Source organism: Eriocheir sinensis, unplaced genomic scaffold (assembly GCF_024679095.1).
Source record: "Eriocheir sinensis breed Jianghai 21 unplaced genomic scaffold, ASM2467909v1 Scaffold39, whole genome shotgun sequence".
NCBI lineage: Eukaryota > Metazoa > Arthropoda > Malacostraca > Decapoda > Varunidae > Eriocheir > Eriocheir sinensis.
Window position 1 is genome coordinate 1,139,736 of NW_026111709.1, and position 26,876 is coordinate 1,166,611.

At 44.0% G+C, this 26,876-nt stretch overlaps 1 protein-coding gene across 11 annotated transcripts; it reads left to right on the forward strand.

Moving 5' to 3' along the window:
* Window positions 1-26,876, forward strand: LOC126992045 (zinc finger protein 316-like). 11 transcript variants are annotated; one of them, XM_050850725.1, is made up of 16 exons: window positions 2-104; window positions 1,926-2,034; window positions 3,255-3,410; window positions 4,042-4,137; window positions 4,715-4,937; window positions 9,937-10,076; window positions 11,192-11,301; window positions 12,944-13,009; window positions 13,202-13,343; window positions 13,527-13,720; window positions 19,071-19,183; window positions 19,700-19,788; window positions 20,399-20,492; window positions 21,114-21,374; window positions 24,152-24,326; window positions 26,320-26,876. In XM_050850725.1, coding segments are annotated over exons 9-15 (825 nt in total). In that variant the 5' UTR covers window positions 2-104; window positions 1,926-2,034; window positions 3,255-3,410; window positions 4,042-4,137; window positions 4,715-4,937; window positions 9,937-10,076; window positions 11,192-11,301; window positions 12,944-13,009; window positions 13,202-13,271; the 3' UTR covers window positions 24,154-24,326; window positions 26,320-26,876. The 11 variants fall into 11 exon arrangements, with proteins under 11 accessions (XP_050706674.1, XP_050706673.1, XP_050706681.1 ...); XM_050850717.1 differs by lacking the exons at window positions 24,152-24,326; window positions 26,320-26,876 and adding an exon at window positions 22,792-24,145 and having other exon boundaries at window positions 1-104; window positions 13,183-13,343; XM_050850716.1 differs by lacking the exons at window positions 24,152-24,326; window positions 26,320-26,876 and adding an exon at window positions 22,792-24,145 and having other exon boundaries at window positions 1-104.

A 26,876-nucleotide genomic window follows, 5' to 3' on the forward strand; every position in this document is an offset into this window, starting at 1 on the left:
TCGACTCGGTTTGTTTACGTTTTGCCGCGGGGAGTTGCACGTGTGGGCGGCGTTCAAAAAGATTTACGTTTATTTCACGTTCCTAACCTCGCCCGCCTATAAAAGTAAGTAGGCCTATGGGAGAGACCTTGGGGCATCGGTAAAGCTATAGTAGGGCGGTCTAGTGGAGCGGTAGGCCTATAAATATGGGTGTTAGGTGAGGGTAAGATAAAATTTTCTACTACGTTATTCTCTTCCTTCCTCCTCCTCTTCCTCTCTCTTTCCTCTTCTGCAGACCTTAAATTTGAGTGTAAGGTCAAGTTTAGGGCTTATGCTATAGCTACTACTACTACTATAGGTGCGCGTCGCCTCAGAGGTGGCACTGGAGCTGCCCTGTGTAGGCCATGCACCCGGCCTCTTGCAGTTTCTCTATGTTCTTATGTTCTTATGTTATGTTTGTCACATCCTGCGTGGCCGGCCTGAGGGGTTGTAACAGGGCGGGCGTGACATTACCACAGTGTGCCTTCCCCAGGTCCTCGTTGCTCCAGAGCGTAGCTCCGTTACCCTGGGGGGGCTATAGGGGTGCGGGGTAGAGGCACCCATCGCTCCCCTTACCCAGGGGTCCTGAGGGAGGTACATCTTTAAACCCCAGGGAGGATGAACAGCTCAATACTAAGTTACATGAAGAGAGGAGGAAGGAAGTGAAAAAAAAGTTTAAATATATAAACGGATGATTGAAACAGCAGTCAATTGATAAGACTGACTTTGCGTAATACTGAGGAAAGCGTGCACAGCCACCTCTGACCAAGATAATACTTACAACATGGATTATTTTTAGTCCCTGAAAGCAGTGCATTAACAAGGGACTTCCTAGAAATAAAAGGGGGTTGAGAGGGGGCAAAGTCCCCCTGTTTGCTAGGTTATGTAAAGTAAGGTTTGGTTAGTTTAAATATACTAGGCAGGCAGTGAGGGGTGGCGGGAATACACAGTGCAGGGCGGGGGTGGCCCACTATTCGGGCCAGTGTTGTGAGAAATGCCTCCTGCAGAAATGAGTGGCTCTGGTGTCCACCATGCATGGGGCAATACACAGCAGAAAACATTAATATGCCTGGTTTTGTTCTGGTTTGTCCACTTTTTTCCTCAATAAGCTTGGGTGTGATTCTAGAGATTTTGGATAAGTAAGTCACTGGTGTCCAACGCTCACTGGGGGAACACACACACAGCGGCAAAAAACATTTATTTGCCTGGTTTTGTTCTGGTTTGTCCACTTGTGATCTTGGTGAGCGCTGAGTATAATCAGTAAGAAAGTTGAACCTCTCTGTCAGCTATATAGAGGCAGTGGGAGGTGACGGGTGTACAACAGGCATTGAAAAGTCAATCAAATAGTGATATCTAGAAGTGAATATTATCTCCATAATAAACAGCATCATATTTTGTGCAGAAATAAGCAGTCAGCATCTCAAAATTAGTAGGCGACCCTCTCGTGAATAATCCCACCTGAGGTTTTGTGCCCCGGGAGGCCTGGAATGCCTGTAAATATGAGTTGATGGTGGCAGGAATGCCTATTCCTGAAGTCTGTACGGGTGTGTTCTGCCTACTCTGGAACAGGGCAGGATAGATTAGTTTTTATTTATTATTATTATTTTTTTTTTACATCTCCGCCTGTAGCACCGGTAGGCTTTCTTCATGGGCCTGGATGGTGGTCGGCCCAAACCTGTCATGGCGCAGGCAATTTTTATAGTGGCGCCAATTATTCTTGGCTCATGCTGCCCCCCGGAACTCATTCTTGATTCACTGGGCGGTTTCTTCTTGAGTCTGGATTGATGGGTGGCCTTCTGGACAGCATGTGGGTAGTCTGTGGCCACTTGGTGGTTAGGCTATGTAAGGTTAGGTAGGAAGTATTACAGGTAATGTTGAGCGGGAATCACAATGAAAGTATTTTCCAGAATGGCCCGTGGTTATTTTTCAAGTTACAGCCGAGTGTCTTCACTCAGGAACCACATACCTGCAGAGACTTCGGGAATATGCGGCCCGGCGGTGTGTTTAGGCAGGAAGGTAAGGCAGACAGACTGGTTACATTGATATCACTGTGTCTCCTGATGCAGGCAATGCTATTGTGTTCCTGGTGGCTCCCCTGTCTCTCTGTTGGCACCTTTTGTTCTTACTTACACTAAATATAAAGTAATAAAGAAGAAAGAAAAGCAAATGTGGTAAATGTATAGTTTAGTTCTGCCGCCTCAAAATATCACCATGATGTGAGAAGGCACATAAAACTAACTTAATAAAGTAATGGTAAATAAATGACAGTAATAATTGATAAATAAATAATTGCTAATGAATGAAATCTTAGTTATGTCATAAGTGCCATGCTAATTATTATTATCATTATTATTATTATTATCATCATTATTATTATTATTATTATTATTATTATTATTATTATTATTATTATTATTATTATTATTATTATTATTATTATCATTATTATTGTCATCATTATTATTATCATTATTATCATCATTATTGAAGGAAAGAATATAAGGTTCTAGTCTTTGGTAATTGTTGCTACTACTACTCCTACTACTACTACTGTTACTAACTAACCTAAAGTAACCTTGATAGTTTTGTTTTCTCCCTTGAAACAGTGATTGCCCCAAAATAATCATAAAGAAAAAAAGGAAAAAGAAAAGTCAGTCCAGGTATATAAATGTGTAGCATAGTTCAGCCACCTCAGAAAGCCACAACAAAACTAACCTAACCTAACCTGGATAGTTTCGTTCTCTCTCCTGAAACTCTGAGAAGTTGTGCGTCAGTAAAACAGCCTTGCAAGCCTCCCTGCCTCATGTAACTGCTATGATGGGAAGGTTCACAAAACTAACGTAACCTTACCTGGATACATTTTCTCTCTGTGTCTCTTTAAACTCAGAATCTTGGTGTCAGTAACACAGCTTTCCTGCCTCATGTAACTCATAACACTGCCATGGTGGGAAGGTTCACAAAACTAACTTGACCCAACTTGGATACTTTTTCTCGCTCTTTCTCTTTAAACTCAGAATCTTGGCATCAGTAACACAGCTTTCCTGCCTCCTTAACGCATAACACCGCCATGGTGGGAAGGCTCACAAAACTAATGTTACCTAACCTGGATAAGTTTTGTTTTCCTTCTCTCTGGAAAATTGAAATACCCAAACAGAAATAAAGAAAGATGGCAGTGTGACCCTTCTGGTGTACCATGAACCTAGAGGAAAGTATTATCATTATAACTCTGTGCCCAGTGTCCCCAGTTGTGTGAAGAAGCTGAGCAGCGTCTCCCTGGCCTGGGCGTGGAGTGAGCTGGTCCCCTCATCACCAGCACCATAGACCAGGGGATGAGGTGCTCCTGGCCCTCCGGCACACCCTCCTGGGCGGACCAGAGGATGTCCACTGTGCTGGTGAGTGGCCTGACCCTTGCATCCCTCTGGGTCATTGTAGTGCTCCAAACTTGCTCTTTTTCTGTGGCCTGACCCCTGCATCTCTCTGGGTCATCGTGGGTCATTTCAATTTCAATTGCATATTTTTTCTTCATTGTTCTATTTATTCTCTCTCTCTCTCTCTCTCTCTCTCTCTCTCTCTCTCTCTCTCTCTCTCTCTCTCTCTCTCTCTCTCTCTCTCTCTCTCTCTCTCTCTCTCTCTCTCTCTCTCTCTTTTTTTTTTTCCCTTAAAAACAAGCTTGACCAACACTTCCTTCACCTCAGTATTCACTAAAGTAGAAATGCAAAGTCTTGGTGCCATTTGATTAATATAATTTCACTCAGGGCAGGTTTAAGGGCAGACCGCCCAGTGTGGACCATAAGGTGTGTGTGTGGTATGAATATCTGTGTAAATCTCTCTCACTGAGATCAGCAGCAGCAGCAGCAGGCAAGGTCAAGGAGGGTAAGGTCAAGGACTTCTGCCAAAATGTGTGACCCCAGCATGCAGTAAACTGTGATAAGGAACAATGTTTTGCCCTGTGTGTGTGTGTGTGTGTGTGTGTGTGTGTGTGTGTGCAATATGACTACAAGTTACCTATTGTCAATTTTTTAGGTCACTCCACAGTCCTATCAAGGCCGTGTTGGACAGGCTCAGTGACGACTCGGACACACGTCAAATATCTTCCCTCAGGCTCAGAGGCACTGACAGGTACGCCAACACACTTTGTATATCTTAGGAAGCAGGCTCACCATTCCTTGTATACATAATATTACTAGTATTATTATGCTACTACTACTAATAATAATAGTAATAATATTGCTGGTTTTGTTACAAGAGATATACTATTACAGTTAGCCTTATAACTTCCTGGACCTCTACTTATTTCACTATATTAACTGCTTTTTACATTGATTAACTTATTTTCTGCTTTCTGTGCTGCTCCCAGGCCACTCTTATGCTGCTGCTACTCAGTGGGATTCTGTTTACAATTCTAATTCTCTGGTTCTGTGTGTTGTGTGTGTCTTTGTATAGAGTCTCCTGAGGTTATTTGAGTCTCCCTTCACTTGCCCTCAGTAACCTTACACTCTGCCATAACCTCTGATACTCGTCAATGGGATTCTGTTTACAATTCTAATTCTCTGGTTCTGTGTGTTGTGTGTGTCCTTGTATAGAGTCTCTTGAGGTTATTTGAGTCTCCCTTCACTTGCCCTCAGTAACCTTCCACTCTGCAATAACCTCTACTACTACTACTACTACTACTACTACTACTACTACCACTCTGCAGGCTTCTACAGTGGTAGGGCTGAAGCGACACATCCTGGCGGGGGGCACCTTTGACAGCCCAGGGCACACCTCCGCCCCCGCCAGCAACCTCATCACCCGACTGCTAGTTCAGGACCCAGTGTAGTGGTCCAACTCAGAAGAGATTGCTGCCACGACTACCTGGCTAGTGCCCCCCCTCTTATGTACTAGCCCTGACCTTCAGCGACGACCCCGACCCCATGGAGGTAAGTTTAGGGGAGGGAAGGGGAGGGGAGGAATGGAAAGGAAAGGGAAGGGAAGGAAGCATTTGTGTGTGTGTATTTACCTAGTTTACCTTTCCAACTACTTCCATCTAACTTGGCCTTAAATGCGCTTATTGACTTAGCCTGCACCACTTCCCTCTCCAGCCCATTCCAGACCCCCACACATCTCTGCGGGAAGCTGTTCTTCTTGATGTCTCTTCTACAAATTCCTTTTCTCAACAGTTTTCCATTTCCTCTTCAGTTTCTCTCTTCTCTTATCAAGAGGTCATCTCTATCCGATTTCTCTACACCATTCATCACCCTATACGCTGCTATTAAATCTCCTCTTTCTCTTCTACTTTCCAATGTAGGGAGGTCCAGCCTGAACAATCTTTCTTCATAAGGCAGGTCGCTCAGACTAGGTGCCATTTTTGTTGCCGCTCTCTGTATCCTCTCCAGTTTTCTAATGTGTTTCTTAAGTGATGGCAACCAAGCCACTGATGCATATTCTAGTCTAGGGCGTATCAAGGTCACAATTAATTTCCTTGCCATGTCCTCACCAAGGTATGTGAACGCTGCTCTGATGTCCTTCAGCAGGTTGTATGTCTCAGCTGATATTTTATTCACATGTCTTTCTGGAGACACGTTCTCTGTGATCATCACTCCAAGGTCTTTTTCTTCTGTCTCCTTGTCTAACTTATCCTTACCCAACTTATAATGTCCCTCTACTCGCATTCCACTCTTTCCAAATTCAATAACACTGCACTTTTTGGTATTAAATTCCATTTCCCACTTTCTGCTCCACCCCCACACTGTGTCCAGGCCTCTGGAGCAGCAAGCAGTCCTCCTCTTTTTCCACTCTTCTCATTATCTTAGCGTCATCGGCAAACAGACTCATATAGCTATCCACTCCTTCTGTCATATCATTAACATATACTGCAAACATAATTGGGGCCAACACAGAGCCTTGCAGAACTCCACTCATGACATTTTTCCAACTTGATTTCCTGTCTCTAATAGTTGTTCTCATCATCCTGTTCTTCAGAAAATCCTCCATCCACTTTAGAAGACCACCTCCTAATTTACCCACTGTCTCCAGCTTCCACATCAACCTCCTATGCGGCACCTTGTCAAAGGCTTTTTTCAAGTCCAGGTAGACAGCGCCAGCCCATCCATCTCTCTCCTGCACAACATCTGTCACCCTTGAACAGAAACACACCAAGTTTGTCAGGCATGATCTTCCTTTCCTAAATCAGAACTGTCTTTCTGTGATGATTTCATTTTCCTGTAGGTGCTTCCTCCATTTCCTTTTCACAGTTCTTTTGCATATTTTTGACACTACGCTCGTAAGGGAAACTGGTCGATAATTAAGTGGGTCGTCTCTTCTTCCGCTCTTGTAGATGGGGACTCTGTCAGCCTTTTTCCAGTCCAGAGGGACAACACCCTCAGCCAATGATCTTTTTATAACTTTGTGTATTTTGTCCGCCAATTGATTCCTACACGCCTTCAGCACCCAGTTGGAAACACTGTCAAGACCCTGTGACTTCCTCACATCTAGATTCTCCATTTCACTAGTTATCTCCTGCACTGTGATTCCTATGTCACACAGGCAGGGCCCTCTTGGCCCTAGTCCAGGTGGTACGTCAAACTCGCTTTCTCTTGTGAATACTTCTTGAAAGCTTTTGTTCATTTCTTCCGCCATCTCCAACTCGTCCTCATACACCTCGCCATTAACTTTCAATTTTGTTATTTCCTCACGCTGTTTTAGTTTCCCGTTTATAAATCTGTAAAATAGCTTCGGTTGGTCTGTGCATTTGTCTATTATATCCCTATTGAAAATCAATCTTTCCTCTCTGCATATTTTAATATACTCATTTCTTTCTTGCTTATTAGGGATGTACCAATACCAAAATTTTGACCGATACCGATACCAATACCGATACCTGTGCATTATTTTTTTTTTTTATACAACAATGCCAGCAGCTAAAAGGCAATATCAAATGTTAAGAAAGAAAAAAAACTACTCGTTTTTTCCACCATAGAAGGGAAGAAAAAAAAGTAACCAGTGGTGGCCTGAAAAAAGGTGTCCATAGATCCGTAGCCAAACGTGCCGACCACTGCACCACGGAAACGCATATTAACCCTATACAGCGCGGCGAGGCAGCAGTGCATGGTTAACCCAAGTGTTAAAACCCACCCCCATTTTCGACAAGGGGTGAGGGAGGAGGCGCCTCATGAGGTCTAGTTGACTCAGCAGGGTTAGCTTTACCTTAATTGCCGTACATTTAGGCAGCCCTGGCAGCGTGCCCCGTTGCGGGGCGACCGTCTGACTGACTGAGGCAGGCAAATGAGGCGAGTGGAGGGGCCGCCAATCCCGCGCCGAAGCTACTAAACCTGTATTGTGCACGTCCGCGGTACCAAAGGCTATACTGTATACCAAGTATTATATACTTGTATTCAAAGTAATATGAATCTTATCGTTTAAAGTGATGAAAATTAAATCGCGGGAAATTCCAAACTACGTAGTATCATGATACTAGATAATTACACTTTTCTAATATTTTTTTCAACAAATTAGAAAATCCAATTTCTGTTGAAAAAAATTATTTGCAACGAGTGACATGTGACATACAAAACTCCTTCAAGTATCGGTAGTATCGGCAGAAAATCAGCTGATACCGATACCAATACTCTTAAAATGTGCCGATACCACCGATACCGATACCGATACATTGGTACATCCCTATTGCTTATATAGTTCCCAGACATTCTGCCGTTTCACTCTGCTCCACCTTCGCCACGCTTCCTCTTTCTTTCTCCTTGCTGTCCTTCTTTCCCTTGCAACTCTCCTTCACTTTTGGCACATACTTCTTAACCCCTTCATTGTAAATCTCTAATAATATATTCCAGTCTGTGCTTACAAAATATTTCCCCAGTTCAGGGTAGTTAGTTTTGCCAAAATTATACCTTCCAATTCTGTGTCTTTCCTTCCTTGCTTCTCCTCTTTCTTGTTTTATCCCAAACTGAATCACCACATGACCACTTTTTCCAATTGATAAGTTATAGTCAATGTTTTCAATCACATTTACCTCATTTGTGAAGACTAAGTCCAGGCTGGATGGCTCATCCTGTCCACTATACCTTGTGAAATCTGATACCCACCGGGTCACCATATTCTCCATCATCAGGTTTAGTAACACATTACCCCGTGCTTCCCCTTGTTGTCCAGTCTTCCCAGCTTACTTCTTTACAATTAAAGTCTCCCATAATCGTTAATTTGTGCACGCTTTCATCATGTCGTCCAAACAGATTCTAGTATCTCCTAGCATGTTATAGTCCTCCACTGACCATGATGAGGTCTTAGGCGGCACATACACAACTACATATGTATTTACCTAGTTGTATTTACCTAGTTGTAGTTTTACAGGGCCTGGGCTTACGCTCGTGTGGTCCCGTCTCCGTATCTATAATTATCCAACTTTTCCTTGAAACTTTGCACACTCTTCGCCGATACTATTTCTTCACTTAATCTGTTCCAAACCTCTATATTTCTTTGTGGGAAGCTATATTTCTTTATGTCTCTAGAGCATCTTCCCTTCCTCAACTTTTTACTATGTCCTCTAGTATTCCTGCTGGAAGGTTCCTCTCTTAGTAGCAATTTCTCATTATCTACTTCTTCCATTTTACTCAATAGCCTATATATTTGTATTAGGTCTCCTCTTTCTCTTCTTTGTTCTAGTGTTGGCAAGTCCATTTCCTTTAGTCTCTCTTCATATGTCAGTCCCTCCAGTTCTGGAACCATTTTTGTTGCCATCCTCTGTATTCTTTCTAGTTTTATTATGTGTTTCTTCATATGTGGAGACCACACTGTTTCCGTGTATTCTAGTTTAGGTCTGATCATAGTAGTTATTAATTTTTTCATAATTTCTTTGTCCATGTAGTGGAATGCTATGCCTATATTTCTCACCATGTTATATGTATCACCAAAGATCCGATTTATATGACTTCCTGGTTGCATATAATCTTGCATTATTACTCCCAGGTCTCTCTCTTCATTTACTTTCTTTAATATTTCACCATCTCCCATTTTATATGTCCATTTTGGTCTTTCTACACTTTTTCCCATTTCCATAACATGACATTTCCTCACGTTGAATTTCATCTCCCATTTTTGACTCCATTTCCAAATCTTGTCTAGGTCCTCTTGCAGCTCCTTGCAGTCTTCACTGTTTCTTATCTGTCTTTGCATTTTAGCATCATCCACGAACAGGCTCATGTAGCTGTTTATTCCCTCTGACATATCATTAACCCTAGAACACTAACCTTAGAAAAAGTCACACCACTACTAACCATCATACCCGATTTTGAAAAAAAAAAAAAAAAAAAAAAATTAAATGTAAAGTTTTAATGGAATAAAGTTACATGAAGGGACTTCAAACTTTGTATCTTGACTTAACATTAAGAAGAACTGAAAAACGTATTGTTTTGGTATGAAAATCAGGTACTGAAAAATGTTACTAAAAATAGGAAAAATGTTCAAAAATTTCAAAAAAAAAATTATCATCCGATGGCTTCCAAACTTCTTGTATGGCCTCCCAGGTCCTGTGATCCACTGCACAGGCGATCACTAAAAAAGTACGTAAACAATATCCTAGGGACATGTACAACACCCTGTATCACCAACCATGGGTATGCCGCACCCGAATGTAGGCCTACAACAAAGGTGAGCAGAGAGAGCGAGACAACGTGACCTTCCCCTACACTGTCAAGCGGGCACATGAAGCTACTGAGGAGGTGGGTACCCTCAGAGCACCGGAACCATACACAATGGCAATGACGTCATTCGCTTCGGGTACCTCATACCCATGGTTAGCGTTCTAGGGTTAATATAGACTAGGAAGAGTACTGGTGCTAAAACCGACCCCTGTGTGTGTGTGTGTGTGTGTGTGTGTGTTTACTATATATATAAACTTCCTCACTCTCTCTTTCTCTCTCTCTCCAGGGGCCTTCGTGGTGCAGTGGTTAGCACACTCGGTTCACAACCGAGAGAGCCCGGGTTCGATTCCCAGGTGGAGTGGAAACATTTGGGCGGCTTTTCCGATACCCTACGCCCCTGTCCACCCAGCAGTGAATGGGTACCAGGTATTAATCGGGGGTTGTGTCCTGTCTCCTGGAATATGTTCCCTACTATAATTCCTTCCCTTCCTGTCTCTCTCCGGCATATGACCACAGATGTTGCGCCCAATAAACAAAACTTTCCAACTTTCTTTTCTCTCTCTCTCTCTCTCTCTCTCTCTCTCTCTCTCTCTCTCTCTCTCTCTCTCTCTCTCTCTCTCTCTCTCTCTCTCTCTCTCTCTCTCTCTCTCTCTCTCTCTCTCTCTCTCTCTCTCTCTCTCTCTCTCTCTCTCTCTCTCTCTCTCTCTCTCTCTCTCTCTCTCTCTCTCTCTCTCTCTCTCTCTCTCTCTCTCACACACACACACACACACACACACACATCTTCCCTTCCCTTCCTTTCCCTTCCCATCCATTTCCTTCCCCTTCCTTCCCTTTTCTCCTCTTCCCTTCCCTCCCCACACATTCCCCCTCCCCACATACTCTCTCCCCTTCCCTACCTCCCCCTACACCCTCTAACCCCCCTCTCCCCAGAACAAGGTCTTGAAAATCCTCCCTTCCCTTCCCCTCGCTTCCCTCCCCTTCCCTTCCTCCTCCCCCTCTTCCCCTCACCCCTACACCCCCTAACATCCCCTCTGCCGTACAAAGGCAGAAAGCATTAACTCCAAGATCCTTGTGCTGAGAAAATAGATGGTAAAGATTTGAGCTCACAATTTTTTTACTATATACATCTGCCGCCTATAATTTTGTAAAGCTATAGATTGACACATGTACCCTTGATTCATGGTATTAGATTTCTGATAATCTTTAGTAAACAGCCAAATTTGTTGTCCAAAGTACACCAACTACTACTCTGTGTGGAGATAATGCGTTTTGCTTTGTGGTCATTTCCTGCAGGTATTACCAGACTATTGTGGTGAAATGTTGTTTGTCCTTTTTGGAAGGTAAAACACATTATCTCCACCATGTTTAGTTTGTACAACAACAGAGATTAAATGAGTCTGGTGTAATATTTTGATAGACCTGTAGTATTATTAACTTGACCATTGTGGCAAATAGTAAGCAAGCAGACATAATCTAAAAGGCATTCATGATTATAAATGGATCTCGATGAGGTCAGTAACAAGTCATGTCTTGCCTTACAGTGTTCCTGTGACCACGAGTACCACAAGAACACCGCTGTGCTCCCTGTGGAAGGCTGTGACCTGCCCACCGTCACGGCCGGAGGTTACCAGGAGCAACACAGCACCAGGAGGTCAGGGTCAGGCTTTGGGGGTGGGAAATGACGCCACTCAATGTAATAATATTTGTGTAGATGAATTGTTATTTTTTCACTCAAGTTTATTTGCTCTTGTTTATGTAAAAACAGTTTTTACTCTAATGTCTTTACCCTCACTCCCTTTTATTTATTTTTTGTTTTTATTTGTTTCCCTTGAGCTGCCTCCCTCGCTGTTAAGATAAAGTAATCTCACAGTCCACTTACCCAAGAACTGAACATCACCAGCAACAGTTTTCACCCTGATGCCTTCACCCTTCCTCCACAGCCCGGCAGCCAAGAGGAGGAAAACAGCCAAGAAGTGGGATGACTTTGAGTGTTACGAGGAGGAAAACAGCCAAGAAGGGGACGACTTTGAGTGTTACGAGGAGGAAAACAGCCAAGAAGGGGACGACTTTGAGTGTTACGAGGAGGAAAACAGCCAAGAAGGGGACGACTTTGAGTGTTACGAGGAGGAAAACAGCCAAGAAGGGGATGACTTTGAGTGTTACGAGGAGGAAAACAGCCAAGAAGGGGATGACTTTGAGTGTTACGAGGAGGAAAACAGCCAAGAAGGGGACGACTTTGAGTGTTACGAGGAGGAAAACAGCCAAGAAGGGGACGACTTTGAGTGTTACGAGGAGGAAAACAGCCAAGAAGGGGATGACTTTGAGTGTTACGAGGAGGAAAACAGCCAAGAAGGGGACGACTTTGAGTGTTACGAGGAGGAAAACAGCCAAGAAGGGGACGACTTTGAGTGTTACGAGGACGAGAGCAAGACCAGTGAGGTGGAGGGCTGTGACGGGGCGGACCACCCCATGCCCGCCCAGCACTTCCAGCTCCCACTCAGAACAGGGAAAAAAAATGTCTGGAGTGCAAGGAGGAGTTTTCCACGAAGAAGGCCGCCCTGAGCTACCGCTGCCACCAGACCAAGAGGAAGGAGCGTGAGAAAGTGACCTACTCCTGCAAGGGCTGCCTGCGTAGGTTCCTGCTGCAGAGGGAGTACTTGAAGCATGCCGATGCCTGCTGCAAGAACACTCCCGTCGCCTGTAATCTGTGCCTGGTGAGGAGAGGACACACTCACTTCTTTCTCACTCTGCTGCCACCCCTGTGGTATGAATGTGATGTCTGTTATCCATGTCTGTATCTGTGTCTATATCCATGTCTGCCACAGTCTGCAGTGATCCAGCTGATACAGAAAGACCCCAAAATCTACTTGGCTGTGGTACCTCTTTAGCAACTGGGTAGAGAGTTGTCTTCCCGTCTGGCTGGTCGTGGGTTCAGTCCCCAGCACCGGAGAGTTTATTTCCTTCTTTCCAGGCTAGATCAATTGCTTGTGTTTCAAGTCACTGAGACAATGTATAAATAAATACATTCAAGAAGCTTTCAGTACACATCAGATACGTGTAATCCTAAGCTCAACCTGAGGCATGGTGATTCTATAGGGCTGAAAAGTGTAGCAGCAATTTCTGCTGCACCCACAGCCGTGGTATCTTAGGTGGACGCTTCTCTGCCTTTCCTCATGTGTGTAACTTGTCACTGACATGGATGTGGACCTGAACATTGACGTGGATCACACACAAATGGATGCCCAGCTGAATGCTGAACTCATAGGTAATGTATTGTTCTCTCTTTTCCTCAGGTAAAGTTACCCAGTGCTGCTTACCTGCCTGGCCACCTGGCTGCCCTGAAGCCTCCTCTCAGAAAGGTGAGAGATTACTATTGCTGTTGAGTAAGTAAAGGTTGGGGGCATGCACTAAGCTGTGCATGGCCTTAGTGCTCGTCTCTGTGTCATTGGCCCTTGAACCTGTTATACCTAACAAGAACCCGTCACTCTGGGACACAGAGCCAGTGTGAAATCTGTGCTGCTACTTTCCCCAGATACCCATTTATCCTCCAGCCTGAAAGAGAGGATGAACAGCCAGGGGAGCCGGGCGCTGGTTGACCAGAGGCAGGATTGAACCCGGGCCATGGATCCACAGCTAGGAATGCTAACCATTACACCACCTGAGACTGTAGAGGCCAAGGCAGACAAAGAATCAGTAGGAGAGTGTAACAAAACAGACTACTCTAAAATCAGACTGAGAAGTGGAGAAAGTTGGGACAGACCTCTTGTCTTGCAGTGTAGCTATTATCAGCTAAAGATGATGATAACATGTTTTTTGTGTAGACTGTGACGTTGTTGGTGGGTGATGCGTGTGTTGAGGCTTCCCTGTCCCTTGCAGGGCAGCACCTTGTGTGAAGCGTGTGGCCGAGGGTTCAGCAGGAAGGAGGCGCTCCAGCGGCACAAGGCGAGAGTCCATGAGAAGGCCCACGGCAGCCACCAGTGTGGCCGCACCTTTCCCCACACCTCCCTGCTGGCCGAGCACCTCAGGCCACACCAGGGATGCACTTGTCCGGAATGTTCCAAGGTGTTCAGGTAGGCTGCAGGGAGTGGTACCTTTTATTCCTAGTTCTGTCAGCTGCATGTCTCCCCCCAGGGGTGAAAGTAAGATTAGAATCTTGCCGGTACTGTCTTCAAAAGCGTACCCCTGCGTACCAGCTGTTGACGGCTGTATATCTCTGACCGGTACAGTGTACCCCTGCGTACTGGCTGTAGACGGCTGTATATTTCTTACCGGTACGGCGTACCCCTGCATACAGGCTGTAGATGGCTGTATATCGCTGACCGGTACGGCGTACCACTGCGTACCGGCTGTAGACGGCTGTATATCTCTGACCGGTACGGCGTACCACTGTGTACCGGCTGTAGACGGCTGTATATCTCTGACCGGTACGGCGTACCACTGCGTACCGGCTGTAGATGGCTGTATATCTCTGACCGGTACGGCGTACCACTGTGTACAGGCTTACCGTCACCCCTGTCTCCACCCCCATCCAACACCTTGCTGCTCATGGCTTTCTGTGCCTTTCTTTCTTCATCCTAAGCAACTTCAATTCTTTTCATTTTTTCCTTCACATCGCTGTCTGATTTTGCCTTATTGTTATGTCAATGAGTGAGATCTTTCTTCTTTACATTTTTTCCTTCGCACGTCAAGCCATTTTTTATTTCCCCATTTAGTAAACTGACTTTCCTTTCTTTCTTCATGCTAAGTCCATCCCTATGCTGTCCAACTCCCTAATGAGGTGCCAAGCTTATGAAAAAAGTATATTAGAGCAAAAATATTCTTGAAGGTCCCCACAGTCATCTATACTGGTCATGTATCGGATATCCACATCCGCGGAACATCCGCACAATTTTTTACATCAGCATCCGCATTTCTGATAAATGAAACATCTGCATTCATATTTGTGATGAAATAAACATCCGCATCTGCATCCGCACCACACAAAGAGGATGTTGTGGGTATATTTTAATCATTACAGAGTCACAGACTTAGAGATCACCATGCAGACTACAGAGTACAGAGCTTCCAAAGTTGAAGAAAATTAATTAATGCATGTTAATTTTTCTACTAAAATTACACCTTCTATTCATTTCCTTTCAAATTTACACAACCTAATGTGTCAAGAATTTTGTGGAGGGGCACAAGGAAGGAGATCATTTTACATAGTAACTGTGTAGTATATATGTATCATGTAAATTTCTAAAAGTATGTACCTATGCATGAATTGAACTATGTAACTGTGTGTACTATATATATAATATTGCGTAGGTATGAAAGGAAGCAGCCTGGCCGGCAGAGAGAGAGAGAGAGAGAGTGTGTGTTCTGCGCGTGACCCTGGAGAGAGAGAGAGAGAAAGTTCTGCGCGTGACCCTGGAGAGAGAGAGAGAGAAAGTTCCGCGCGTGACCCTGGAGAGAGAGGTCGCACTGCTCCTGCTGCCTCCCGGGTAAGGGCAAGTCAGGTTAAGCCTGGCGGCGTTCCGAGGCGCCCTGGGCGTAGTGGACCACGACCCCCTCCCTGTTCATCTCCTCGATCTCCAGCTGCATGTCGGACCCTTGTGCAGTGGTGTCGCGAGGGGCGGGGACTTATGTCCCCGGTGCAATACTTCGGGGGCGCCAAAGTGAAGATCAACCAGTTTTGCTCCGCATCCTGGTAACCTACAACATGTGTGGCTGAAACTCGTCATAAAGCTTTAAAATTACAAAATGCAGTATTGTGTAACAAAGCAGCTAACATCTTGCAATAGGTAGGTGGTGGCTGAGTGGTTAGTGTGCTGACCTAGCATTCACGGTGCCATGGACAATGTCAGTTCGAATCCCCACGCTACAACCTGGGATGTTTCAGTCACTGCCAAGTGGCCTAAGACTACCCACATGCTGTCCAGAAGACCACCCATCAACCCGGACTCTAGAAGATACCATCCAGTGAATCAAAAATGAGTTCAGGGGAGCAGCATGAGCCAAGCATAACTGGCGCCACTATAAAAAATTGCCTGCGCCATGAGGGGCTTGGGACGACCACCTGGCCCCTGAAGAAAGCCTACTGGCACTACAGGTAGAGATGTAAAACAAAGAAAAAAAAAGTGCTATTTATTGAATTACCAAAATCATGAACACATCCGCATCCGTGAGGATGTCATAATTTGATATCCACATCCGCATCCGCAAAATATGTAAATATGACATCCGCATACACATCCGCATCCGCGGATCTAAAATATGACATCCGATACACGACTAATCTATACAATTGATTTTCGTTGAATTCTAATTAAGGGGCGCGTAGTCTTAGAAAGCATATGAAGTTGCATATTTTTGGCTGTAAATTTTACACAGTAAAGTAGACCATAATCTAACATCTCTGGCAAAGTTTTAGCCTGATTGACGAAATACTTTTTCTTTTTTTTTGGAAATTTTTTGACCGAATTTGAGTTCTAAATAACTTTTTTATATATGGGTTTTCAGCTTTTTTGTTCATTGGAGAATGTAAAGTAACCTCAGTGCTAACATTTGGCCAATATGTGTTGGCAATGTTTTGTTTTCATATATATAATAATATTTTTTTTATTATGTAACCAAACACATTTCGCTGTTTTGGTGTAAAATATATGAAAAAAAATTCTATGGCGCTTAGAAGAGTTTTGTCTTGATGTAAATATTGTCTTACCATTACCGTATTGAATGAACTTATCCAATTGGAAATATCTTTTATAGGCTAGCAGAATTTTAACCAAAAATGCCAATAACTTACATTTCGAGAAATCATCGTTTTTACATTTTGTTACCATAATATGTTTGATATGCTAGTTCTGCAATGTAATTTTTATTCTACAGATATTTCTGAGTTATGGTACCTGGTGCCCTCCTTTTCAAAGGATATTATACACTCGATGGTGTGGGTATCATGGGGCACCACCCCACTCATTGTAGATAGGTTTTTACTCAGAAGCCTCCAGGCTTATAATGTTTTTCTGCTGCCTTGCTGGCTTGTTTTCTTGTCTTTTTCTTCTTCCTCTTTTCGTTCTTGGTTCTGCTTGTCCTCTTTTCCTTCCGCTCAAGATAATCTATGAAGTTGGAGGGCCTCTTGAACCCAAGCGAGGTCACTGTGCCCAAAGTTATGCTCCAGGATTGTGACCTGGGACACAAAGACAGTCCTATGTAGGCCACAAAATTTGTCTTTTGAAGCCTTCCTCCAGACCTTTCCGTGTAGGCTCTCATTTCTGTTCTGTGTCCTCCCCTTCAGGCACTTCTCCAGCACCTCTGGTCTTGTGAGGTCACGGTACACCGTTCTGGTGAGGCTGAGGTTGTCGTATGATATGTGGGACAAGTAAATCCTCTTGTCAGTGTGTGGTGCTGGTCTCTCCCCTTTTGCCAGGCTTCTCTGCACCCAGCACCATGAGGATTTACTCTTGGGGCACAGCCGATGTTATTCATTTTTGGTGGCAGTGTGGTGATAACAGCTGGCCATTATTGCTGACCTCATGCTACCAACAGTCTCATGCTTGCCTCTGACAGCCTTTGTGTAGTATTTTTTTTTTTTACAACAAAGGAGGCAGCTCAAAGGCACACACAAAAAAGTAAAACAATAATAAAAAAAAGCCCGCTACTCGCTGCTCCTAAAAAAGAAACAAAAGAGGTGTCCAAAAGCAAGGTCAAGTTCGGGAGGAGAGGTGTCCTGATACCCTCCTCTTGAAAGAGTTCAAGTCGTAGGCAGGAGGAAATACAGATGAAGGAAGATTGTTCCAGAGTTTACCTGCGTGAGGGATGAACGAGTGAAGATGCCGGTTAACTCTTGCATGAGGGGTTTGGACAGTATAGGGATGAGCATGAGTAGAAAGTCGTGTGCAGCGGGGCCGCGGGAGGGAGGGGAGGCATGCAGTTAGCAAGTTCAGAAGAGCAGTCAGCGTGGAAATATCAATAAAAGATAGAAAGAGAGGCAACATTGCGGCGGAATTTAAGAGGTAGAAGACTATCAGTATGAGGAGGAGAGCTGATGAGACGAAGAGCCGTAGCCTCCACTCTGTCCACAAGAGCTGTGTGAGTGGAGCCCCCCCACACATGAGATGCATACTCCATACAAGGGCAGACAAGGCCCCTGTATATGGACAGCAACTGTGCGGGGGAGAAGAACTGGCGGAGACGATACAGAACGCCCAGCCTCAAGGAAGCTGATTTAGTAGGAGATGAGATATGAAGTTTCCAGTTGAGATTTTGAGATAAGGACAGACAGAGGATGTTTAGTGTTGAGGAAGGTGATAGCTGGGTGTTGTCAAAGAATAGGGGATAGTTGTTTGGAAGATTGTGTTGAGTGGATAGGTGGAGAAACTGCGTTTTTGAGGAGAGCTTGTCAATAACTTCGTCTGTCAGCTGCTTTGCAGCTACATATATTGAAAAACTGCCTAAGAATCATATAAATAACGTAATAAACACATATCACCTTTGTTCTAGACCGCGGTCTGGTAGCCTGGAAACATACACAGGTAACTCACGATTTATGCGAGTATTGTGTCCTTGAAGAGGTCGCGTAAATCAAAAACAATGTAAATCAAACAAGAGGTAGGTTTCTATCGAAAAATAAATATTCACTTCATTCAGTGGAGAGAGAGAGAGAGAGAGAGAGAGAGAGAGAGAGAGAGAATATCCATATCACCGAGATATCCACTCAGGCACTCAGTCTCAGCCTCACTCGTGTGAGGAAGAAATGAGGGACACCATGAGCGATTGGCTAGTATTAGTACCGGTACCGAGCAGTCTGGTACTGGTACCGTACCGTATAGCTGGTACCGTTAGTACCGGTTCCTGCACACACTTATTGTTGAGTAGTGTGGCAGCGTGGGTACTGTATCGTTGTTCAAGTGGTGCGTGGGAAGAACTGAGCTCAGCTGTGTGGCCACGGCGCCGTGTGAGTCCAGTTGCGTGAGACAACTGGTGGCCACTCCATAAAATATCACATATAAGCGGAAAAAAAACGTGTAAATTAAACATTTATTTGGATTTTGGACCCCGCGTTATTTCAAAAACGCGTAAACCAAACTCGCGTAAATCGCGAGTTACCTGTACGTATTCCCAGGTCTTTCTCTGCCTCTGTGGTGGATAGAGGAGTGTTTCCCATGTGGTATTGATGTGCTGGATATCCCCTTCCAAGGTGCAGGACTTTACATTTTTCTTCATTGAATTGTAGCAGCCACTTTGTTCCATTCCTGTATCTTGATGATGTCTTCTGGTAGGAAATCCACAGTCAAGGGGTTAAAGAAGTATTGATCTTAGAAGAACTCTTGCAGTGATCCGTGACACCCGGAAGGGGTGGGGCTCAGGGGACAAGTGGCCTGGTGTCTTCTGTGGTTATGAGCAGACACATGTTCATTGTTTTTCCCGGTGTTTCAGCTGCAGATCCAACATCACGCTGCACCGCCGGGCCCACCACATGCGCCTACCACTGCACTGCCTGCAACAAACACTGGAAGTTCCACGCCAGCTACACCTACCACATGAAGAAGGTAAGGGAGGGCCAAGGGACCACTCACATCCACTGCCATGGCCTTGGAGAGTTAGGATGTGGCTTGGAGACTGTTTTGGCACCTGTTTCAACTCATCTTAAATGAGGGTTCATATTTACTTGATTTGATAGACGTAAATGTGGTTGATGCATTAATAAAAAAGGGGAGTCTTGCAGCAAATGAATGATCTGTAATTTCATGAATAGATTGGAAAGAACAAGACTCATTGAGCAATCAGTTCAGTTATTGAAGAGTCTGTCAGTGATGTTTGTCAGCTTTGTAACCAGAAACAGTGAAGGTGCGAGCATTGTGTGTAATCCCTTGGGGCCTATTTATCTATAGGGACCCACAAATATTTACAAATTAATGAATAAAGAATATTGTTAATCACTATTGTCAGTTAATCTAATCAAAGTGTGTATATGCAGGAGGGCAACACTATTGTGCTCCTGAACATAATCCAGCCTCAGAATACATGAGGCGGCAGTGTTTGTAAGCTTCACTTTGTCTCGTCAGTTCCACGGGAGCAGCGGTGTGGCGGGTGCCGGCCGGTGGTGTGCTCTGCGTCAGCACTCCCTGACCTGCCGCGTCCACCACACTCAGAGGTAAACCAGGGGTGTTGTGAGCCCTAACAGTGGACAGTAAGATGAGCCATTGCATCTTTAATGAAGACTGAATTTATTCAACAAAGTTTGTTCATGAATATAAATAATATATTTTTTTCTTGACAATTCATGTTGTCCTTTGATATAACAATATTTAAAACAATGGTTAACATAATTTTATTTTGATGAAACAAAAGAATATTAAACACTAAACAATGCCTTTTGCTTCTATTTGATACTAGCTATTGATATGTTTTGATGCAACAAACATTGGTTTGTTGCGCAAAGTGTTCACTGTTACCTTGTCTGCTCCCCTGAAGACCACTGGAGTGCTCACCGCTTCTTCTTGTTACCATTTAAACCTGTTTTTATATCAGACTATTCTGACTCCTTCTACAAGTGGTGGGTTAATAATAAAACAGTTTTCCTTTAGAAAGGTTTCAGTACATTTTTTGTGACCAGCTACTCTTTACTCTTGGCCTTGAATAATAATAAAATAAATATACTTTTATTTAAGCATGTATGGTGGGCTAAAGTGGGCAAATTCTTAGTACTCTATTTGATCAATAAAATGTTAGTATGAATTGGAGAGCGGGAAAATGCTCAATAGTTGTCACTTTTGCAGCACAGGGCAGGAGGCAGCTTTGGAAGACATGCAGGGGGTGGCAGGGAGGTCATGAAGCCACTCCCTGACAGTGCACCAGGTGAGTCTAAAGTGACAGCACCACAGCTCATCAAGGTGTTATAGGTGTGTGTGTGTGTGTGTGTGTGTGTGTGCGCCTAGGCTGGGTGCAACAGGGTGAGATGGGAAGCGAGCATCATGGTCATCATCATAGTTAATTTTAGGGTACCTTCAAATACATGACAGGCAGCAACTAATAGTGAAAATCAATAAAGGAAGGGCTGAATAAATTAGACATAACCCATCTGCTGTGATTGGTACAGACTTGCTTTTCATTGTTAGCCTGGTAACATATACTTCCAGGTCTTTCTCTGTCTCTGTGGTGGATAGTGGAGTGTTTCCCATGTGGTATTGGTGTGCTGGATATCCCCTCCCAAGGTGCACGACTTTATGTTTTTCTTCATTGAATCGTAGCAGCCACTTTTTGTTCCATTCCTGTAGCTTGGTGATGTCTTCTTGTAGGAAATCCGCACTCAAGGGGTTAAGCCGGGAGTGGAAATTTGAGGCTCAGGAACGTGCCAAAGCTGCAGTTCAAACTCTTGTCTTCAGTGCCCCAAGCTGCTACACCTCCTTCCTCTTGGAGCTGATGCAAGGCTGTGATGAGAAATATTGTACACCCATGTCATCACCAAGTCTCCCGCAGGTTGTGGCTCCCTGCTCAGCCCTGCCCACCTCAGCAAGCAAGGAACTGACAGCCTTGTCCTGCTGTCAGAGATGAGGAAGATTCAAGTGTACCCACCTCCAAACACCTCCCACCAGGCGCCTCCTGCGGGGGAGATCATTGTGGAGGTGTTGGAGGACACGGATGCAGAGTACCAGTACATCATCTTGGTGGAGGACGCTGCCGTGGCCCACTTCACCATGACGGACACTGCTGCCATATGGAACACCTCAGGGCGCCAGTGTAAGTGTTCTCTGTCAGTGTTGTAGTTAGGTTAGGTTAAGTTTAGGGTATCTTCCAACACATGATAGCCAGCACCTCATGGTATAAATCAACAAAGAATAACCTCACTTTGTTGTATAGAAAGTGGGTGTTCATCACTCCGGCATTTGTATCTGTCACCTCAGTTCTTGAGCCTGTGGTGGGTAAGAGCTTGGTACCCAGAGGTACTGCTAGTGTGACATCCAGGTCACCACAGTTTACCTTCTCTAGATTTTCCCAGGTGCTCATTTCCTGACCTTCCTGAAAGGGGAGCATGAAGAGTTTGGTAGGCTGGGTGCCGACTGCCCCAGGCTGGGATTGAACCCAGGCCTGCTGGCTCATAGCTAGGCATGCCAACCACTACACTGCTAAGGTGCCACTAAGTAGGCAAGGGTAAGAATAAGCAGCAAATTATCACCATATCTCTAATACTTGGTTTTATTCATAAAAACTACAAAATTGGTCATCTGTGTAAATGAGTATATCATAACAATAACCTTTATAGAATATACATAAGGGAAACTTAAATAGCAAAATAATTGTTTAGCATCAGTTATTCTGGCCTCAGTGATGCCTTGTAGCACATGCCTCTCTGTGTCCTCTTTAGAAGTCCAGTAGTCGTGTAATGCCGGGATGTGAAGGCCGGAGAAGAAACTTAGAAGTATAAGGAAAAGACTTAGCTTAAGTCATTATAAGTGATTACAAGTAGTTGTAAGTGAGCATAAGTAGTTGTAAGCAATTATAAGTCACTGTAAGGCCATCATAGATGTGTAAGAAAATGTAAGTAGGTATTCTTGATCACAACCTATAACAGAGTACCCCCCCCCCCCCCCTCAGACAACAGTTACACAATATTGCGCAATGCCACGCCAAGACTTCCTGCCAGAGAACTTATCGTCTGTCGTCCCTCCCCTTCCCCCTACCAGCCCACGCACCTCGGAATTGTTACCAGCCCTTGCTTGTCAATCCCCTATCAGTTAAAGTCATCCACCCTTACATAGATTTTTTCCGCTGCTCCACATTAAATTTCGTCACCTTGCACGTTAAGTGACCGTACCCATATATAAACTACCCTAGTTTTCCCTTCATTTTGAATTAAAACGTGATAGATTATAAATCAGCTACTTGGCCCCCTTGTCTGCGCGACGGGGCTGCCCCAGGACGGGTATAAAAACACGGGGCAGCGTTTCCCGGGCAGACTCGAGGCTCACCCGCTGTGTTTTACAGGTATGTACGTGGCTCTCCCACTTTCGCCCCCCATTTGTTCCCCCCTACGTGATCCCCAGTTCAATTACCATCTCCCCTTTAGCCAATATGTATCTTAATTACCCTGTAAATGCATTTCTGATCCCAGTAAACGAAATAAGGAGACTCGAGGCTCATCCGCTGTGTTTTACAGGTCCGGGCGACCCACTCCCTCTGCCACACACACCCCACACACACCTACACGAACCCGTGTATCCATCCCGATGTGTTCTTTTAGTTGTTGATCTCAATATTTCTCTTCTTTCTGCGGTAGGAGCTGTAGGAGATAGCCCTGTATGCGTTCTTGGAGCCATACCAGGGGTAGGAAACGGGGAGTCAAGTCCCCCTTAAAATTCCCTCCTGTACTCCTATTGCGGGAAAAATTGTGGGAGTATATAGGCCAGTAATCTGTGCTTTATCTGTAGTGTAAGACGTGTTAGTGAAATAAGAGGCTGTATGTTTGGTCTTTATGACGGAGATGGTTCTCGTCGTGTATGGTTTTTTTTTTCCCGAAAATGTAACGTTCCCCCTCTCTGAGTCTCTTTCATACATCATATGTACCTGGTTTTACAATAATTGTACACCCGCCCAAGGGTAAAGATTTCGTGGAGAATCCTCAGCCTTATTCTGGTTACCATTGTGAGAGGAGAAAACTAGAAATCAGTCGTGTGTCCATTCGCCCATTTCCGTCAGTTTTGGGTAAATCATGCCTTCTATGAGGAATTAATTGTAAACCATGTCGTCAGGTATGCCTATGTATTACCTTCTAAACTAAGTCACAGGAATAAATGTAAGCACTCCTATATATAGGCCTTTATTTCTTGTCACTCCCCGTTGTGAGATTTGTCCGGCCAGCTGTGAGTTAAACTAACCATTTACCGCCCCCAAGTCTGCCCCGCTCACCTCGCTACCCTGCCCAAGGGATCAGAGTCTCGCTCTGGGTCATTTTAATCCCTCATTAAATCCTTAGTCCTTTATATACACATACTCTTAAGGCTCCCAGTGAGCTACCGGTGACATAGTTCATCGGTATATCTCTGGGTGGTGGCAGCAAAACTACCCCTAGGGTGAGTCCCCCTTGTTTTTCCCCAGATATCCATTAGTTGAACTTCCTTTTTTTTTACATCATTTAGTGACCCGAATTTCCGGGCACGACAGTCAGTAGTCAGAAGTGTGGTACAAATAGACAGAGGAGCAGCTTTTTTGACATTCAGCAAGTCTTCTGTTCCAGAATATTTGCACCCAATAGCTGCCACACCATTACCATTTAAGTAATACTTGACACCATGAGTGGTTAGGTTGGGAAACTGGCCTTTGAGCTCTGGCACACTTCAGGTTATTGACTGATGGTGGTATTGAGAAAGAAGGGTGACAATAATTTCTTCCCTTTGAATGGTCCTTACAGATGTTGTCTATTGTCTGGTACTGTTGTCCTGATCAGCACTGGTGACAGGACATGTAGACGAAGCTAATACTCATTCTTGAGCTTGTAAGATCTCTTCCATATTTCACAGAGGCAGACAGTGACATGGAACGGGTATAAGACGGCGAAAGGCAGTAATGTATGGGAGATGATGATCCAGGCCGAGATGCCGCAGAAGTTGAGTTGTGTTGGGTGGGCGGGCATCAACGATGGACGTCTGGAAGGAGCTGACTGTCCACACGGCAAGACTTCACACCAGGAGGAAGGTAACCTGGAACAAAGCATGCCAAGATGAGACGTCCCCGCACACAGATACCTATTGTGTTTTTTTATTCATATATTATTGCCAGAATGACATTTAAGAAATCCCATTGATATCTTAATTGTAGTTTCCATTTCACTTTATGCATCCTCCTCAGAAAAGTAACCCTAGTTTAAAATGAGAGCTGCCAGAGCTCACAAGAGGTGTGATGGAGGAGGCAATATAATGTTGTCACCCTGAGTGGCCAAATGTACAGCAAGGGCAGAGTGGGAAGCTAGATAAAGCCTCAAGAAAGGTAGACTTAGGGTAAGGTGGGGTAAGTTGCCCCCTTTAAGAGAGATTGCCTGTTGTAGCCACATTTTTTGCAATAGAATTTAAAAAAAAAGTTTGTTGAAAGTTTAGGCTAAGGCCTATCTATGGTATATATTATATCCACTCATTATGATTTACACCTTATTATGATGACAATTTAAAAATAATAATAAAGGGGGCTTCTTACCCCGCATGTGGGGTAAAATGCCCACTGGGTAGGCCTTTTACCCCACTCTGGCTTACAATAATAAAACTCACAGAAACATAAGGAAAATAGTTTTTTCACATTATAGAAATATAATATGTATTCCCTTTTTGAAAAATATACCCTATAAATCTCTCTTGATGTGAAATATAGGAACACAATCAAATTTGTGTCTCCTAATGAACAGAATGTAAAACTAAACATTTAATTAATTTTTATAAGGTATCCCCTTCTTTTAGACTAGTAATATTAGACTAGCTTCCCTTTCTTCTGAATTTTTGTAACAAAAGGAACATCTATTTTCATGAAAAATATATGGAACTAAATATTCAATTAGTTTGATAAAGTATGTCCTTTCTGTTGCATATTGATATCTGAAACAGTTAAAAACACCAACTTCCTTATAGTCTTAAACTCAAGTGTTCACTTATGGATGCCTTTCAAAAACTTAAACAAATTATATTTATAGCAATACTGTAATGCCTAATCAGACTCGCAGTTTTGACATACGTACAGATCTAGGCCTACTCCAGTTGTACATTCTGCATGTGGCCAATTTCTACAACCCTGACATCGGACCCATTTATCTGAAGGTCTGCTATTAGCAAATAGTTCCCCACACACCAAACAAAGCCATTTGCCAATTTGCTGATAATGCGGTAAAAGGCCCACATGTGGGGTAAAAGGCCTCCCTGTGGGCAACTTACCCCAAAGGCACAGGGGGCCTCTTACCCTGGCAACTCATATATACACAAAATGTCACCATCTTTCCTACAAGTAAGTAGACAGAGTATAATGACATGCAATATGGTCTAGACATCTTAATTAGAGCAATTATCCATAGCCATCAGGCTAACTCTACAGTTCTTTGTTGTTAATTAGGTATCATTAAAATCACTGAAAACTTACAAGAAATTAGTCAAAAAGAAGAAATGTCCCCTTGTGGCCAGAGCAACGGTCCATTGTTTACTCCAGTAGTTCCTGTGAGCACAGAGAGTTGGCGTTGCCTACTTGATCATGTGACTGTTTGAGAAAAGAAAGAAAGAAAGACAAAACCAAAGGAGGCCTTTCACCCCAGGGGGGCATCTTACCCCCCCAACCTTACCCTACTAAGTATTGAGGTCACCAGCCTGAATCTTGGGTGTCTAGCCATCATGGACTGGACTAGGTGATAGGAGGAAGTTATGAGGTTATGGAGGAGAAAAGTAATGCTCATTGAATTGGAATAGTTTGTTAAACATTTATTTATTTTCCACTAATATGACAACTTCCTGTTCCCACCTAGCCCAGTTCAAGGTAGCTCCTAACATTCGGTATCTAAGTTAGGGCCGGCAGTGTGAATCCTTCATTAATAAGAGAATCATATTTGCATATCTCTGTTGCACATTCTCACTGACACAAGCCAGCAGGTGCAGATGTGTTTGTACATTGCAGGACCATTGAGATTATTTTTATTAAGTGATGCAAAATTGTTTTCCAGGCCATCCAGGATGAAGGTGGTCTGCAGGGTGGTCTGACGGCACAGCAGCACCATTAACTATCAACCCTGAGGAGAGATGCGTCATTAGCTGGCAGGGCTCGCGGCACGGACAGTGGACAGCCAGTGGGCATGGCAATCAATTTTGAAGTGTTTCCTACAACTTGTAGCTGTGTCACCGATGAGCCCAACACCCTGAAAACGTTTCTTGCTTTAAAAGATGTAAATGGTAATGTCTCAAACAATATGGAGGATGCAGTTATTTGGGATGGAGAAAAACTACATGGAGCCATACAGTTTTCATGAAGAGGTCATTAGTGAAGAGAATGAAGTGCTAAGCTTGGAAGTTCTCAGTGCAACAGCAGATGAATTAAATAAAGCTGTGCAAGGAATGAGTGAAGGAAAAGCAGGAAGAGGAGATGGCCTAGTTAAAGATGCTAGTGATTTCATACCTATTAAATTTAGTAGAAGTTCTGCATTGTAAGTAACACATCAAACCAATCACATCAATACACTTTACCATTTGGTGCTGTAAAATTAAATAAACCTTAAAGACAGTA